Source organism: Dromiciops gliroides, chromosome 2, assembly GCF_019393635.1.
Source record: "Dromiciops gliroides isolate mDroGli1 chromosome 2, mDroGli1.pri, whole genome shotgun sequence".
Taxonomy (NCBI): Eukaryota; Metazoa; Chordata; class Mammalia; order Microbiotheria; family Microbiotheriidae; genus Dromiciops; species Dromiciops gliroides.
Window position 1 is genome coordinate 532,507,816 of NC_057862.1, and position 16,493 is coordinate 532,524,308.

Sequence of the window (16,493 nt, forward strand, 5' to 3'; positions counted from 1 at the left end):
ACCAGGGTTACACAATCAATAATACTGTATATGTAGGAAGTAGGGCTTGAACCTAGGACATCCTTTTTCTGAGGCCAACTATCTATCATAGCATGCTGCTTCTCTGGATATGATATTAGCCTTCAAATAATTGAAAGATACTATTATATGAAGTAGTGATTTGACTTATGCTGCCTGGCACCAGAGAATTGAGGGAGAATCAATGAAAGAAAATTTTAGAGAGACAATTTTTCTTTATACAAGGAAAAGCTGCCCTAATAATTAGAGCTACTCCAAAGTAGAAGAGGCTTAGATTTCCTTTCCCTGGAGGTCTCTCAGCCAAGGCTGGATGGTCACTTGTTGGTGATGCTATAAAGAGAAGAATACTCAGGTATGGATTAAACCAGATGAACTCTGAGACCTCATTCAGATCTGGGATTCCCTGATTCTAGATAGTGTTTTTAAGGACTTTATAATGATAAATGTGAGAGATACCCCTGTTACCCCCACCCCGCCATCCAAGATACCCTGAAACAGTTAAAGAATTAAATAAAGCACCAGGAGGATATGTGAAGCAATCAGGAGGCACAATAGAAAACCTGTGGATTTGGAAGTTAAAAATCTGCATCTGAAGCATGCATTCCCTATGCAACCCTGAATAAATCATAACCCTTCTCTGAGCCTAAGTTTTCTCATCAGTAAAATATAGAAATTTGGATTAAATAGATAATCCTCAGGGTCCCTTCTAGCTCTCATGGCATGACGTTGGAATATGAGAATGAATGGGTTTTAAATATCTTATGGCTGTTGTATAGGTCACTCATTTATTTCCTCCCATATCAGACTTGTACAAATCCAAAGTTCTGCCTATAATTCCATTCTAATTAACTTTTTTTAGCATGATTGAAGCCTCCCTAATAAGAGGTTGTCATTGAAAACAGAATTTGATGTCATTCTCTATTGACCTTTTTTCCCCTTTTCATAAGCATTTGGGTCTATGAATAAGTCCACTTTAGCCTCTCTGATCCTTCTCAGGACAGCTATAGACCTTAGAGCACCTTAGGACTTTACTCTGCACCCAGAAATTCAAATAGAAACACATATGCATATATGTATGCATGTATACACATATGATACCCATATGAGAAATATATGTATATACACAAATAAGCACATACTTGCATATAAACATACCACATATAGTATATTGATATTATATTGATCCATAGATACCACCATAGCATATATATATGTTCATATACCTATGTACATATACATATGTATACATACATTTTGATCTATACATACTTATTATAGTACCTTTGCATAATTATTTTTCAATGTATACTTATATAGATTTCTTTCTTAAACATCATGGCATATAGCCAAGGTTCTGGGCTTATAATGACGAGTGCAATCTTTGAGGCATCCTCCCCTTTTCTTTATCTGCCTCATTTCATCACTTCCTCAGGAGCTAGGTTTTGCAGTGAATAGAGTACCAGGCCTGAAGTCAGGAGGACCTGAACTTGAATCCAAACACTTACCAACTGTATGACCCTGGGCAAGTCACCAAACTCTGTTTGCTTCAGTTTCCTCATCTGTAAAATGATCAAGAAAACCCCAAAAGGGGTCATGAAGAATCAGTCATGACTGAAAATGATTAAGAAACAATAACAAATTACTACCTAGAGTTTCCTTTAGGGGAACTTTGTAAGGACAACGTTTATATCACTCTCCACAGAACTTGCAGAAAGCATATAAATGATTCACAATCACCTATAAACACTTGATTTAATTTTCCTCTTCCTATAAGACCCATATTCCCCCTAAGGTACCCCCCTGTAACCAAAGCACTATCTTGTGGTTTAGATAGCCATGGTAAGAGAAATAAAATTTGATTATGAAAGGTAGATTCCAACCCTGCTGCCCCCAATTCTTCACTGAATTCCAGTATTATCCAAAGGACTCACAGAAATTTCCAGCTGTATGCTACTCTAAGGTCTTAGACTCTCCCCAGAAGAGAAGTGAACTTTGGATTGCTAGAGACACAATCCCATTCCCATTGGTACCCACATTGTCCCAATGAAGCATGGAAATAATAAAGAGGAAAGTCAAAAAATAGGATCAGAGTTCTAGAGTGGGAAGAGGCCATTTGGTCCAATCCAGTTAACAGGGGTAGGATTTGAACTCAGGTCCTCTCATTCCAGAGCCAGTATTGTTTGCACTGTCCTGGCTTACCTCTTGCTTCTGTGCTCCTACTTAGTGTATCAATTCCTTGTTGCTCTTCTTGGAATGCAGCCACATGCATGATCTTCTTTTCCCTGAAAAGCTGGTGCTGCTCAAGAATTACAAAATCCATAAAAGTCGTTCTAGTGGGAGAGTACACTGACCACTGGATGAAGGAAGAGAGGCCCCCTCTTGGAGGAGAAGGCAATAGAGTTGAGCATAGGCACCTCAGTATTCCATTTGCTAATGTCAAAGGCATATTGCAGTTCCAAGTGCTTACACTCAAGTATCCTTAGAGGAGGGCCCTGATGCAGCCAGAAGGTGGTGCTATAGAGCAGTGTATTTAAGTACAAAGTCCATGATGGCAGGTTCAAACTTTTGCATTGGACAGGGTTTTTGGTTTTAGCCATGGAAAGTGGGCATAACTGCTCATATTGAGAGAGAACAGCCATGGAGAGGGCGTTTCTTGGAGGGTGTCAAGGCTCTGGAGAGTTTGGAGACCCAGCCTTCTAAAAAAAGAAGGGATGCTACCCCAGCAGTGCCAGATTCTTGGAGAGAAGATGCTCATATACATCCTCTCTTCCCCCCAATAGCTTCCTGTAATCACACAGCCAGGAAGTGCTAGAACCAAGGCTGGTGCCTAGGCCTTTGAATTCAAATTCATGCTGCTACATTGCCTCTCAGAAACATCCTCAATATCAACAGGCTACCAGTGGGTTTGTAGGGATGCCTTGATGCAGGTGCAGGATGGATTCCAGCATCTAACCAGCATACAAGGCAGCAAATTAGATGGAGGAGATGCTAATAGAGGCCCCATCAACTTTACCCTAAACCACCAAGATGCGTTCTTTACTACCATATGTCCATCAGGCAATTGCTCAGGTCATAAATGCAGTTCTCCAAACCAGTGAAGATGATCTACTCCAGGCCTTGAAGCAGCTGAGAACATCCATTGCTGAGATGACCAAAGCCTTGAGACAGATGCATGGTATGTATATGCTCAATTTTGAAATCATTCAAGATCCCAGATTTTTTCCCAGTAAAAAACGTGACTTAAAAATATTAATGATAGATAAATGGAGCCAGACCTCAGCAAAACAGGGAGGTAAGTGAAAGGTGACCTTGGTTTATAAATCTTTCTCTCCCTCCTTGTTGTCAGGTTGAATATGGTTGTCCTGGGTCCTGTTTCCAAAAACTTTAGTCATGTCATACAAACAACTTGTATTTCTACAGCATTTCAAGATATAGAAACATTTTCCTTATACAAAGCCTATGATGTGGGTCATGTAAGCATTATTGTCCCTGTTTTAAAAATAAGGAAACTGAGTCCCAGAGAAGTTAAATTATCTTGCCTAAGGTTACACAGCTAAATAAATGTCAGTGATAGGATTTGAACCCAGATCTCCTGAGTTCAGGACCAATTATTTTCACACCATACAACCCAACATCCATTGATTGTTATAATCATAATCCTCCCCCCAAAAGTAAGAAGAGAATGGAGAGGGAGGTATCATTCTTCCCATGGCATATTTATATTTTAATAGGAAACATTTAAACCTTCAAGATAATCTGTATTCAAGAACAGAACATTAATAGTATGATTTCAAGCATCCTCACAGGCAATGAGGCTGGGTGTGATATTTTTGAGAGGTTTCTCTTTATCTCCCAAGTCACTTTAGGGAGCTGCTTAGTCTGTGTACTGGTAAAGTTGGTTTTGGAAGGGAGGAGAAGCTTGGAAATATGCCTGGTATTTACCGTAACACCAGAAAAGTCACAAAGACTTTTTGTATGTTGAAAGTGGGAGTGGAGAAAGGATTAAATGTTAGAAAATACACGAGATTTTTTTCCACTAAAAAGTTTTCCAAGACAATGCTTTTCTTAGGGGATAAGAGCTACTGGAAAAAGAAATTGTGTGAAGGAAGGAGGATGTATGGGGCATTTTCCAAAGTCCTGTCCCTCTTCTCAGGTTGTATTTTCTGTCCCAATTCTAGGAAATGGATGTTTTGTTTTGAATAATTAACCAATGAAAGACAGAGAGAACCTTTGTGTTATCTAACCTGTTTTGCAATCCCCATTTCACTCTGCCTCCTCCCACTAGCCTTTCAGTTTTGTGAGTTTTTGGCATCAGTAGTAGTAGTAGTAGTAGTAGTAGTAGTAGTAATTCAATTTTTGTTTTGTATGTATCTCTAGATACTAATACAATGCTTAGTATGCACTAGGTGCTTAATAAATGCTTGCCAGCACTTTAAGGTTTATGAAGTGCTAACCCTCTGGGGTAGGAGGTATAAGTTTTATTATTTTGTATGAGGACAGTGAGGTTCAGAAAGAAGTTAAATGTCTTGCCTCAGGACATGTGGAAGAACACAGGTGTCCTGGCTCAAAGTCAAGGGTTCTTTCCACTGATGATACTGTAGTTAGGTGGATATGTGTAATAAACACTGTTGCCCAAGACTGCTTATGTCTTGGGTGATTGGTTTTGCTCAGAGGTCCCTCCCTTTGGCATTACAAATTCCAAAATGAGACCGGTTCTTCTTATTTCCACAGCAACAATTAGCTCTTCCTTATTGATCAGAATTAAATCAAGCAGCACTATTTCCTCTACTGTCTGAACAATAAAGTTGTCAAGAATTTCTGGGAGGTTCTGCTTTAAGTGTTAAAATATATGCTTTTTGGTAGAATGATCTTCCTAACTCCTCACAGTTACTTACACATAGTAGGTACTTCAAAATGTCCATTGAATTTATTGCTTAATCTGTTGTCGTTAAATGTTGTTTAAATTAAACTTAGACATTAAAAACACTTAAGTAGTTGATATCTCCCTTTAGAGCAAGTACATTTTGCTACTTTGTCAGCTTTATGGTCTATATTAGGGAAGCATCATCCATAGCCTCCATCTGACTAAGCCATCTACAGCAAAACTCTCATAATTTTATCATTTTTGCTTCTTTCTCCTTTGATCCTCACCATTCAATTGTGCCATCCTCAGACTTGTGGATTTCCAGATTGGGATATATCTAATTATCATGCAGTTCTACTTTCTTTTATTATTAACTCTGTTTCCTTTGAACATGACATACCCCTCTCTGTCACCCTGTTTCAGTCATGCATTACATCATACCACATCAGTTACATCAAGGAGATGACATTTACCACCTTATGTTGGTATTTCAAGGTAGCATTATTTATTATCCATACTCTATGCCTTGGACTGTTCCTAAACTCCCTAGTTATTTAAACCTACAAATTATTGGACACCCCTTTCACTGTGATGCAGCTTGTTAGCTATATCTCATGTATTAGTCTCTATATCATTGGGTTTCTTTTCTGGGCTTTTTTATCCTTATTTCAAATTTTTATGTAAATCATTCCTCATGAGTTTGCTAAATTTCCTGCTAAATATTTTCTTTCTAATTTTACTATATTACTTGTCAGGAACCTCTCTCTGGCATCATAAACAATGTTTCAGAAAAGCAAATTTGAAATGTAGTGGGGAAAAATAAAAGTTCACATTATATAATTTATAGAATGGTTTACCACAGTAACTATGGGAGGTAAATGTATATATCATCCCCATTTCACACATGAGAAAACAGGCTGCGAGCCTCAGGTAACATTTTCATGGTAACACTATTAATATAGAGAATGGTGGAGCTAAGACTTAAACCCAGGTCTTCTGACTCCAGCTTTAGTACTCCTTCCAGTCTTTCTTTCTTTGTTTCTTTCTTTGTTTCTTTCTTTGTTTCTTTGTTTCTTTCTTTGTTTGTTTGTTTGTTTGTTTGTTTGTTTGTTTCTTTCTTTCTTTCTTCCTTCCTTCCTTCCTTCCTTCCTTCCAATTGGGGTCACACAGCTGGTAAGTGTCTGAGGGCAGATTTGAACTCAGGTCCTCCTGACTCCAGGACTGGTACTCTATTTACTGTACCACCTAGCTGTCCGATTGCCATGCTTTCTTTATCTGCATAGATGATGGTCATTTGAGAGGGTACCACCTTCTTTTCCACTTGTTGGAGACATGTGGGGATATCAGTGTCATGTTCTTAGATGAAAATCCAAGTAATCTAGTCTGGGCCAATTTTATAGGTATCCTGGTAACTTGATCAGTTCAGACAAGTTCTCTTCCATTTTGTTACCCCCTTTCTTCCTGCTTCCCACAGACAGTGACAAACTTGTTGGTCTCTGCCAACTGAAGAGGTCCCAGTTCTCCTAAGAAGTTGTTCCTTTTAGGGGCAGCTAGGTGGCGCAATGGATAGAGCACCAACCCTAGAATCAGGAGGACCTGAGTTCAAATCTGACCTCAGACACTTGACACAAAATGTGCCTCACAAAAAAAGAAAAAAAAAAGAAAAAAAGAAGTTCCTCTCTAAGACACCAACTCAGAAACAAAATCATACAATGATTCATTTGAGGAGGGGACCACAAACACTGTAGGGTCAGAGAAAAAGGGGACAAAGTTCTGTACAAGGATCTTGGCTGCAGAATATCAGCATCCTTGACTCTCAAACAGTTTGGTTGCAGGTGTAGACATGGGGAGGGGGTTGCTATGTGAGGCAGTGGATGAAAACCTTAGTTCAGTGAAATGTGTGACTGCTCTCAACTCACCATGAACTCATGCCCCCTTTTCCTCATGCACAGATCCTCAGATGTCACTCAATAAACATTTATTTAATATCTCCTAAGTGCCGGGCAACCCAGTGCTCATATAGTGTTCATAGCCCACTATGAACATAGACCTGGAGCTGAAAGGAACCTGAGGTCAATCCAATGAGCAGTCAGAAAGCATTTATGAAACACCTATTATGTGTCAGGCACCATAGTAGGTGCTTGCAGTAAAAAAGACATGAACCAGTGACTGTCCTCAAGGAGCTTAAATTTGGATGGGAGGGGGATGGGAGAGATAGCATGTATGTAAATATGTCTATATAAAGCATATTTAAAAAATAACTCCAGCATAATTTTGGGGACATCAGTAGCTGGGGGTGGGGTCAGAAAAAAACTTTTTGTGGTGGGGGTTGCTGGAGCAAAGATTTGAAGAAAAACAAGGAATTCTTAGAGGTGGTGGTGACTTGGGAGTGCTTTCATTCCAAAACCCCCCCCAAAACCTGAACGGCAGATGGAGTGTCATGTATTAAACAAAAAAGATTATTTTCACTAAAGTATAGAATGTGTGATTTCCAACAATAAGGTTGGAAAGGGAAGTTGAGGCCACGTTGTAAAGGACTTTAAAAGCTAAACAAACTGAATGGCTTATGTTTTCTCCTAGAGGCAATAGGGAGCCAGCATAGTTTATTGAATAGAGAAATAAATAGCGAGTTAGAACAATGCCCTGATTTTTTTTTTTTTTAGTGAGGCAATTGAGGTTAAGTGACTTGCCCAGGGTCACACAGCTAGTAAGTGTCAAGTGTCTGAGGCTGGATTTGAACTCAGGTCCTCCTGAATCCAGGGCTGGTGCTCTATCCACTGCGACACCTAGCTGCCCCTGCCCTGATTTTATAATTTAGGAAACTGAGGCTGAGTTGCAATCTTCATCACTGGAGGGAATTCCTGAATGAATGAAATCATAGCTCCATCTGAGTATTGAATATCCCCATTTATCGACTGAAGAAACTGTTTCAGGGAAATTAAGTATTCACACAGAAGTCGAAATGGAGCCCAGATTTTTCTGACTCTGTCTAGTAGGCTATCCAATGCATTATGGTGCTTCTGAGAAGAAACCCCAAATATTTCTCTAATGATTTTAAAGATATAGGTGAAAAATTGAGAAGTTTAGGACACCAGTGACATTTTTATTTCCTTCTAATTGAAATTTGTGATCTGGGGGAAATGGACAGTGGTATCAAGGGCTTAGATTCTTCATAGTCGACAAGAGAAAAAACCCAGGTAGCACAGCTGCTTGGCCTTAGGCCATGCCTACCATATAGTACTGTCAGAGGAACCCCAGTGTAATGGAAAGAGGTTTGAATTGACAATCTGAAGATTTGAGTTGAGATCCAAGTTCTCCTACTGTCTAACTGTGAAACTTGGGGCCTCAGTTTCCTAAATTACAAAATTGGGGAGTTGGTAACACTAGTCACCCCCCTATTGGAGAGGTTCTGACTTCCCCCATGGCTACACAGCTAATAAATGGCAGAGGGAGGAATCAAACCCAGATCTGACTCCAAGTTCATTGCTTTGTCTACCATAACTTACAAACAATAAAAGTATTTACGTAGCTCTTTGAGATTTGCAAAGTACTTTACAAGTGTTATCTCACTTATTCCTCACAATTATCCTGGGAGGTAGATGGTTGAGGAAACTGAGGATGAGAAAGATACTTGCCCTGGGTCACAGAGCTAATCGGTGTCTGAGATTGGATTTGAACTCAGGTCTTCCTGATTTCCACTATATCCATTGTGCCACAAATAGTGTGACATGATGGATTATCACTAAATACCATTTTGGTCAAAAAACAATCACGCAGGAATCACACTGAAGCCGAGTACTGAAAGATGGTTTATTCTTTTACATTGTGTATAATCTTACCAATCCTTCAGCAGTTCTGCCTAATCTGCCTGTTTGACTTACTCTGTGGAGCTACATTTTTAATGAATAATACCATTGATTTGTCAAGAAAACAAATAAACATTGCATTCCTCTCTGACTTTTGAGAGGTGGACTAGTAGCTTAGTGGATAGACTCCAATTGCCTCACAAAAAAAAAAAAAGAAAAAAAGAAGTTGTTCCTCTCTAAGATGCCAACTCAGAAACAAAATCATACAATGATTCATTTGAGGAGGGGACCACAAACACTGTAGGGTAAGAGTAAAAGGGGACAAAGTTCTGTACAAGGATCTTGGCTGCACAATATCAGCAATATCTCCAGGCTGGGCCTGGAGTCAGGAAAACATCGAATCTGACCTCAGACACTTCCTAGCTGTGTGACCCTGGGCAAGTCACTTCATCCTGTCTGCCTCAGTTTCCTAATGCGTAAAATGAGCTGGAGAAGAAAATGGCAAACCACTGCAGGATCTTGACCAAGAAAAGCCCAAATGGAATCATGAAGAGCTGGACACAACTGAAAAATGACTAAGCAACAACACCACCACCACCTTTCCTCTTTGCCCAAGCTTTCTCTGTGTTCTAGATTTCTTTTAGATTCATTCTGTTTTCTTCTCCAAACTGAACCAATCAACCACAGTTCTCCTTGTTAATTCTTGCTTTGCACAGAGCAAGTTGTAATCCTTTCCTATGTTTTTGTTGGTCCAGTGGGTGATTGAATTTTTTGACTCATTGGAGGCCTCTTCAAGAGGTATTTTGGAATGCACCCTGGTATTCCAAGAATTGGATTTAAGTCTAGTTCTGCCCTGTATTACACCTTTGGCCAGTCACTTAGGGTCTCTGAGCACAGTATAAAGTGTTAAACCTGGAGTCAAGAGAGATCTGGGTTCAAATTCCTCTTTTAACACTAGCTGTGTGACCTTTGGCAAGCCTCTTAATGACTCTGAATCTCATTCTCCTCTACAGGTAATAAAGAGATAATAATAATAACTGTGCTACAAGTCACTGGGGCTGCTGAGAACATATGAGATAATGCATGAAAAGCAATTTTCAGGCCTTAAAATGCTGTGCAAATGTCAGTTATTATTATTATTATTATTCACCTATAAAATGGTGATAATACTATTTGCAAAGGGCAGACATGAAGAACTGGCTTCTCTTAGGAAGACTGGGCTTTATGAGCTATAAAGCGCTACATAAATATAGACCATTACTACTTTCTTTACAACATCTCTGTAAGGCAACGACTCCAGCTCTTAGTGTTACCTGAATCCCTTAAGCTTCTTTTAATGTATCAAATTAAGCATATGTAGATCTGTTTAGCATCACAGAAAATTTGATAATTATTCTTTGCTCTAAACAAATCCCTCATTTTTTACACTGACATAAAACAACCCACCTTTTATTCACTCCAGCTGTTAACATAGGTGGGAGGGTCAGAATTCTTGGTTGCTCTATTATCACACCCCATGGGAGGGGCAAATTATATGGCACAAGTGATGAATGTTATAGGAGACTGGAGAAGAGAGAGAAATCAAGAATGAAGACAAGGGGACTTCCTGAAGGAAATAGGACTTTGGCAGGACTTTAAGGATGTCAGATTTGAATAAGCGGAAGAGAAACAAAAGAACTTTTTAGGTGAGGCAAACAGTATGAGCAAACCCACAGAGGTAGAGTTGGCCATGGTGGTTTTGTGTGTGAAAGGGAGAGAGAGAGAGAGAGAGAGAGAGAGAGAGAGAGAGAGAGAGAGAGAGAGAGAGAGAGAGAGAGAGAGAGAGAGAGAGAGAAAGTCTTTTGAGAAGAAGGTTCATTATAGAAAGCAGTGGGTAATAAGAGTGGCTATGAAATATGAGGCGAGATTATAAAAGACCTGGAAATCAGGTAAAAGAGTTTGGGTTTGATATAATATGGAGGAGGCAGAGAAAAGAGTGAAAGAAAGAACAACATGGTCTCTGAAGTCCCTTCTAGATGGATACCTATGATTCTGTGACTTAGGGATTTTCTGAGCTAAGTAGTGGTGTTATGAGACTACTGTTTAAGGAAAATTAGGCTGGTGGTACAATATGGGAAGTTTTGGGTCAAGCAGAGATTAGAATCATGGAGGGTAGCTGTGGCTATAATTGTAGCCATTTATATAGGCAGCTAGGTGGAACAGTAGATAGAGCACTGGACCTGGAGTCAGAAAGACATGAGTTCAAACCTAGTCTCAGAAACTTCCTATCTGTGTGATCCTGGGCAAGTCACGTAACCTTTTTCCTCAGTTTCCTCAAATGTAAAATGGGGATAGTAATAGAATCTACTTTCCAGAATTGTTGGAAAAATATAAGGAGATACATCAGCCCTGGATTCAGAAGGACCTGAGTTCAAATTCAGCCTCAGACACTTGACACTTACTAGCTGTGTGACCCTGGGCAAGTCACTCATTGCCCCGCCCCCCCCAAAATATAAGGAGATAATATTTATAAAGTGCTTAGCATAGTGTCTGACACTATAAAAATGCTATCTGTTATTATCTTTATTATAGAGGCAAAAGGTATCTTAGAAATGAGCCAAGTCCACCTATCTCAGCTCTCATTTTATAGATAAGGAATCTGAGGCTCAGAAAGCCAGGCTCTTCTCCAAAGTCATAAATATGGTAATGGACAGAGCCAGACATCGAACCCAGGCCTCCCAATTACAAATCTAGTCCTCTTTGTCCTATAGGATATTGACTTTGGGTGCCTAGACCATCAGGGTGATGGTAGGAATTTCAAAGGGATGAGTAAGACAGCCAGTCTCAGTGAGAATTGGTGACTCTTGGATGTAGGGTAAAGTGAAAGAGGGAGAATCAAGAGTCAAGGAAAATTCTAAGGTGTCCAGCTAAGCTAACTTGGAGAATGAGAGGTCCTGGGAAGCTAGAAGAGGCTTGATGAGATATGGACAATGATTGGCAGTTTTCCTCATGTTGACTTGTAAGAGACAGGAGATCATATGATCATAGGATACTGGGCTGGAACTCAGGCTGCACAAAGATTTAGATGCCACAAGCCTGGGAGAAGAGCATCTCCCTCCAAAACTTTGTCCATTCATGGTAATAATAAAGACTGCAGAGATTTCCAGACCATGAATATCATGAACCGTAGGATTATGGCCTGAAAACACTGGAGTCTGGGGTGGGCTTGTGAGTGTAGAGTTTGGCCCAAAGCAGGTATTGTCTGAGTTTTGCTTTGATTAAAGGAAACTCCTCACTACAAAGCAAATATTTAAATAATAATAATAATAATCTTCACAAAGCAAATTTCCTCAGGCTTTCCAGACATCAAATAATTCTTGCAACATGACTTTTTGATGAGCTGAGTGTAAATTAATAAAAAACAGATGGATTAAATTTCTCTAGAAAGCTACACTGGTTTAAAATTTGATGGGAAATCTGCTTGGCCTTGTGTTCTGAGCTTTCCTGAACCCCAAAACATTGTTTGAAGACTGAGTTGGACCACAGCTGTTCTTGGGCTCTCCCATCCCAGTAGATTCCTTAGTCTCTGGGGCCATTTCGTCATTCCAGTGGAGAACCATGTAGACATAAGGAGGGCTAAATTAATTCTGTTCTTGGATACTCTCTACTGTACATGCTAATGTACCTAGTTTGCAGCAAACTTCCATCCTTTCCCTCTCCCTCAGCTCTCAAGCTTTCTCTTGGTACTTCCAAGATCAGGCATCAGTTCAAAATATATTTTCTTTCTTCACCAGGGAGACTGGTTCTCCAATGAGTCAGCAAAAATAGCCTCTACAGGGTCTGATTTGAAGCACACAAAATGTTTTTTTTTCTCCTGATTTCCAATAATCCTAAAATATCATCCCCACCAACCTGACTGCAATTTCCCCTATTGTCAGTCTTTTGGTTTAAAGCAATGAAGGATATGCAGATTTCAAATCAATTTAAGGAAAAACTCACTAAAAGTCAGTGCAGTCCAAAGTATTCTATATTTGTTGCCTTAAGAGGTAGTAAATTCCCTGTCACTAGAGGTTCCCAAGGAGAGGCTAGATGACCACTTGTTGTAGGAGGAATCTCTGGTCAGCTTCTTGTTGGATTAGATGCTTTACAAGCTCTCTTTTAACTTTGACATTTTGTGAATTTTGTATCTGTTAAAAGTGTGACAGTAGTCTCTCCAGGGCATAACTGATTAAGCCATTATTGGTCATTAACACCGTACCTCAAATTAGTCTAATAATGATAACAGCTAGAATAGTAGTTAGCATTTATATGATACTTTGAAGTTTGCACAGTATTGTGCATATGTTATCTCATTCAATCCCCTTGACGACCCTGGAAGGCAGGATCTACTATTAGCCTTATTTTATAGAAGAAACAGAATATTAAGCTCTCATTGCCCAGGATGGGGCATGGATGTCTAAGGGAAATCAGGATGGTAAAGTTCAGTGGTGCAAGCCAGAAGAGGAAGATCTGAAACTGGTTCTTGCCAGGGAATACAAAGTCAGGGTGTGATATAATACTGGGGCTCTGGGCTTGGAGTCCTGAGACCTGGATTTAAATCTTAATTCTGATACTCATTAGATGGGTTACTTGGGCAATTTATTTTGCCTCTGAGGCTCAGTTTTTTCATTTGCAGAATGATACTTGATAATGCTTGTACTTCCCACCTTATGGGATTATTGTGAGGAAATATCTCCATAAACTTGTGAGTATTATTTTTAAAAAAACCAACCCAACAGTTATTATTATCATTGTTGCTCTGTGCCCTGGGCATCCAGACAACAGAAGTATTAGGTGCTTGCATTGTGGGGCTAGTGGGGCTACCTGAATGGATATAGAGGATGGAGGAATAAGGAGGTTGATAGAATGGATCTAAAAAGAACAAAAAACCCTGCCTTTCCAATTTTGACCAGAGCCAATCATATTTACCCATATTTGGCCTATGGAATTGAATGAATTCATTGGAGTTTAGGACAGATAATAGCAAGCACAACTTCACACAGTAGGTAATCACTTTATGGAACCCCAAGAGTTGCTACTTCTAGCAAACAGAAAAAGATTAAAAAAAAACTTTGAACAAATTTATGAATGACAGAATCATAAATACAGTTGGGTCATACCATTACTTCTTACAGTTGACATCAGAGAACAACCAGATCTTCCCAAAGTAAAGCCCTTTTTGGACTTCTTTTGGCAACAGAATATTCTGTAACAATTCACAGGTTCTTTATTTGGAGTCCATTGACCTCCAAGGGATCCACGGAGAGATTTTAAGGTGTCTATGAATTTGGGTGGGAAAAAATTATATCTTTTTCTCACTAACCTTTAATTTCCTTTATAATCCCATATATATAATTTTGGAAATTTAAAAACCTCATCCCGAGAAAGGGCTTCACCACACTGCCAAAGGGGTTCATGACCCAATCAAGTTTAAGAACCTTTGAGTCAGATGGAACATGAAGTAGGTGGTCATTCCCGTGTTGTTCTGTGAGCCTGGGAAGACTCAGGCCATCTATTCCCTAGAGATAATAGTATTTGTAGGGCTGTCACATGACAAATGGACTAACTTGAACCAAGCCCCTGAGGTCAGAACTAGGAGCAATGGGTATGATTTGCAGACACATGTTAGGTGCAAGAAAAAACAATACTCCTAAAGTTATGTTTGTGCACGGGTGAAATGTACTGCCTTGGGAGGTAGGGAGTTCTTCAAGTAGAGGCTGGATGAACACATGTTGGGGTTATTGTGGAAAAGATAAATTCTCTTGGTGGGGATTGGGTCAGATGGCAATTGAGGTCCTTTCCAACTCTGGGATTGATTTTATGATACCAAGATTCAGGCCATTACTAACGTTAGGTTCTCTATTCTAAGAATTTATTATAGCATCATAAATTTATAACCAAAAGTGATGGTAAAATGAGATAATTGTCTGATTTTATAAACAAGGTAACTTAGGCATAGAGAAATCAGGTGACTTGCTCAAATATTTGAAGCCAGGTCCTACAAAGCCAGCATTTTTATACCGCACCATATGGGGACCTCTTTCCTCTCAATTCCATTCTTTCCTCTGTACCCACTGCCAGCCTGTCTTCACAAACTAGATGTCCTTGAGCAAAATTCAGCATGAGTGCCTTGATCTGTTGGGAATTTTCTTTTCAAGTTATTTTTTTTAAATGACAGAGTTGGGAAGCACAACAAATAGGGCAGGGTAGCATATGGAATAGCTTAAGATTTCTGCAAACCCCACGGAAGGCAAGTACAGGAGGGAACATTCCATCCCTTTCTCTGGGCTGCTTTAATTCTAGGTCATTGTAGAGATCAGATGGAGGAAGTGCCTGAGAGACAGTAGAGTGGCTGCACGTGTAACCAATTGCTTTCTTTTTCTTCTTCTTCTTCTTCTCTCTCTTTTTTTGCCTGTAGAAAAGTTCACATTTTGATTGTTCCCTTAGATTATGTAGATCCAGCCATATTTTATGCAGTCATCCGGATCTTTCTGTCTGGGTAAGTACAGCTCAATTGCTTTCCTTGTGTGAAGCCACATGAACACTTTCTTAATTGGGATGGGGAGGAGAAGAGAATCACAGTGTACCTGTTTGGGTCCAGGTCAGGGATGAAGGATCAGGGAATTCCTTAGGGTGAGGAATGACATTTAATTTTGTTTTGCCTATGGTCCCAGGCCTGTGTGGTCACTGGAATGACTGAGAAATAGGTGATTCTTCCTGGATCCTCATGACAGACTTCTGTATGATTTCTGAGTCCTGTAAAAGAGGGGACAAGAAGCTTACATTTCTCAGTTCTATTTACTCCTACTCTTCCCCTTTCCCCATTGTCTTACCTCCCCAATGGGGCAGGTAAAAGGAGTATATAACAGTTTAGGAGTGTGATTTGTTATGCACAGCATAATATGACTTAATTTAAGCACATGACTCATCTAACATTCAACTCTAACATTTATCTAAGAATTCTTACACTGAAGCACTGAGATTTTTTATGGTAAGTGGTAGAAAGCAAAGAGAGATCATTCTGGCACTATAAGGAGAGGGTGGTCCTGGACAGTATGTAGTATCTGGGCAACTTTAGGTGGTCACTGGGTAGCAGGAAGGCCCTTGGAGACAAGGCATAGGGAGAGAAGGAGAAAGGCAATGGAGGGGAAATAGAGGAATAGTGGTGGGAGAAGACTAAAAAATAAATTTATTTACTTCAAAAGTGGTCCCATTGCCTCTCCCCCAAATTTTGAGATAAGCTTCCTGAGGGCTTCATTATCTGTCTATGTGCCTTGTTTGGAAACAGGGCCAAGACAAAGCCTGACACCAAACCCCAAATATTAGGCTCTTTACTCTTCAGTCCACCTGCCACATGGCTGCCAAGTTAATAGTCCTAAAGTGGCTACCATGATATTCTTCTATTCAAGAAGCTTCAATGGCTCCCTAGTACCTCTAGTATGAAATAATAACTCTTCCTTTTCATATTTATTGGCCTTCAAAATCTAGCTTCAACCTAGCTTTCTGGACTTATTACCATGAGTGAAGGGCATGCTGGAGCCAACACAAACTGACCTCCTAGAGCTGATTGTTACATTTTCAAAATGAGTATTTATACCTCAGAACTTGGTAGATCAGGGTTTGAGCTACTGTTTCATTGATTGCCTAGACTTGCAGAAATGACAGAGAAAGTGTTAATAATGCAAATTAAACTTAAAAACCTGTCTTGCTGTACTTTTTTCTTTTTTTTTTCCGGGTTAAGTGACTTGCCCAGGGTCACACAGCTAGTAAGTGTCAAGTGTCTGAGG

General features: G+C 39.7%; 1 protein-coding gene across 2 annotated transcripts in view; it reads left to right on the forward strand.

The window, feature by feature from the left end:
* Nucleotides 1-16,493, forward strand: part of IDO2 (indoleamine 2,3-dioxygenase 2) — a 94,759-nt gene that overhangs the window by 63,364 nt on the left and 14,902 nt on the right. For both annotated transcript variants that reach the window (XM_043984360.1, XM_043984359.1), the window contains 2 exons: nucleotides 3,076-3,193; nucleotides 15,154-15,205. In XM_043984360.1, coding sequence (XP_043840295.1) covers nucleotides 3,076-3,193; nucleotides 15,154-15,205 — 170 coding nt within the window. The remainder of the gene's footprint in view (nucleotides 1-3,075; nucleotides 3,194-15,153; nucleotides 15,206-16,493) is intronic.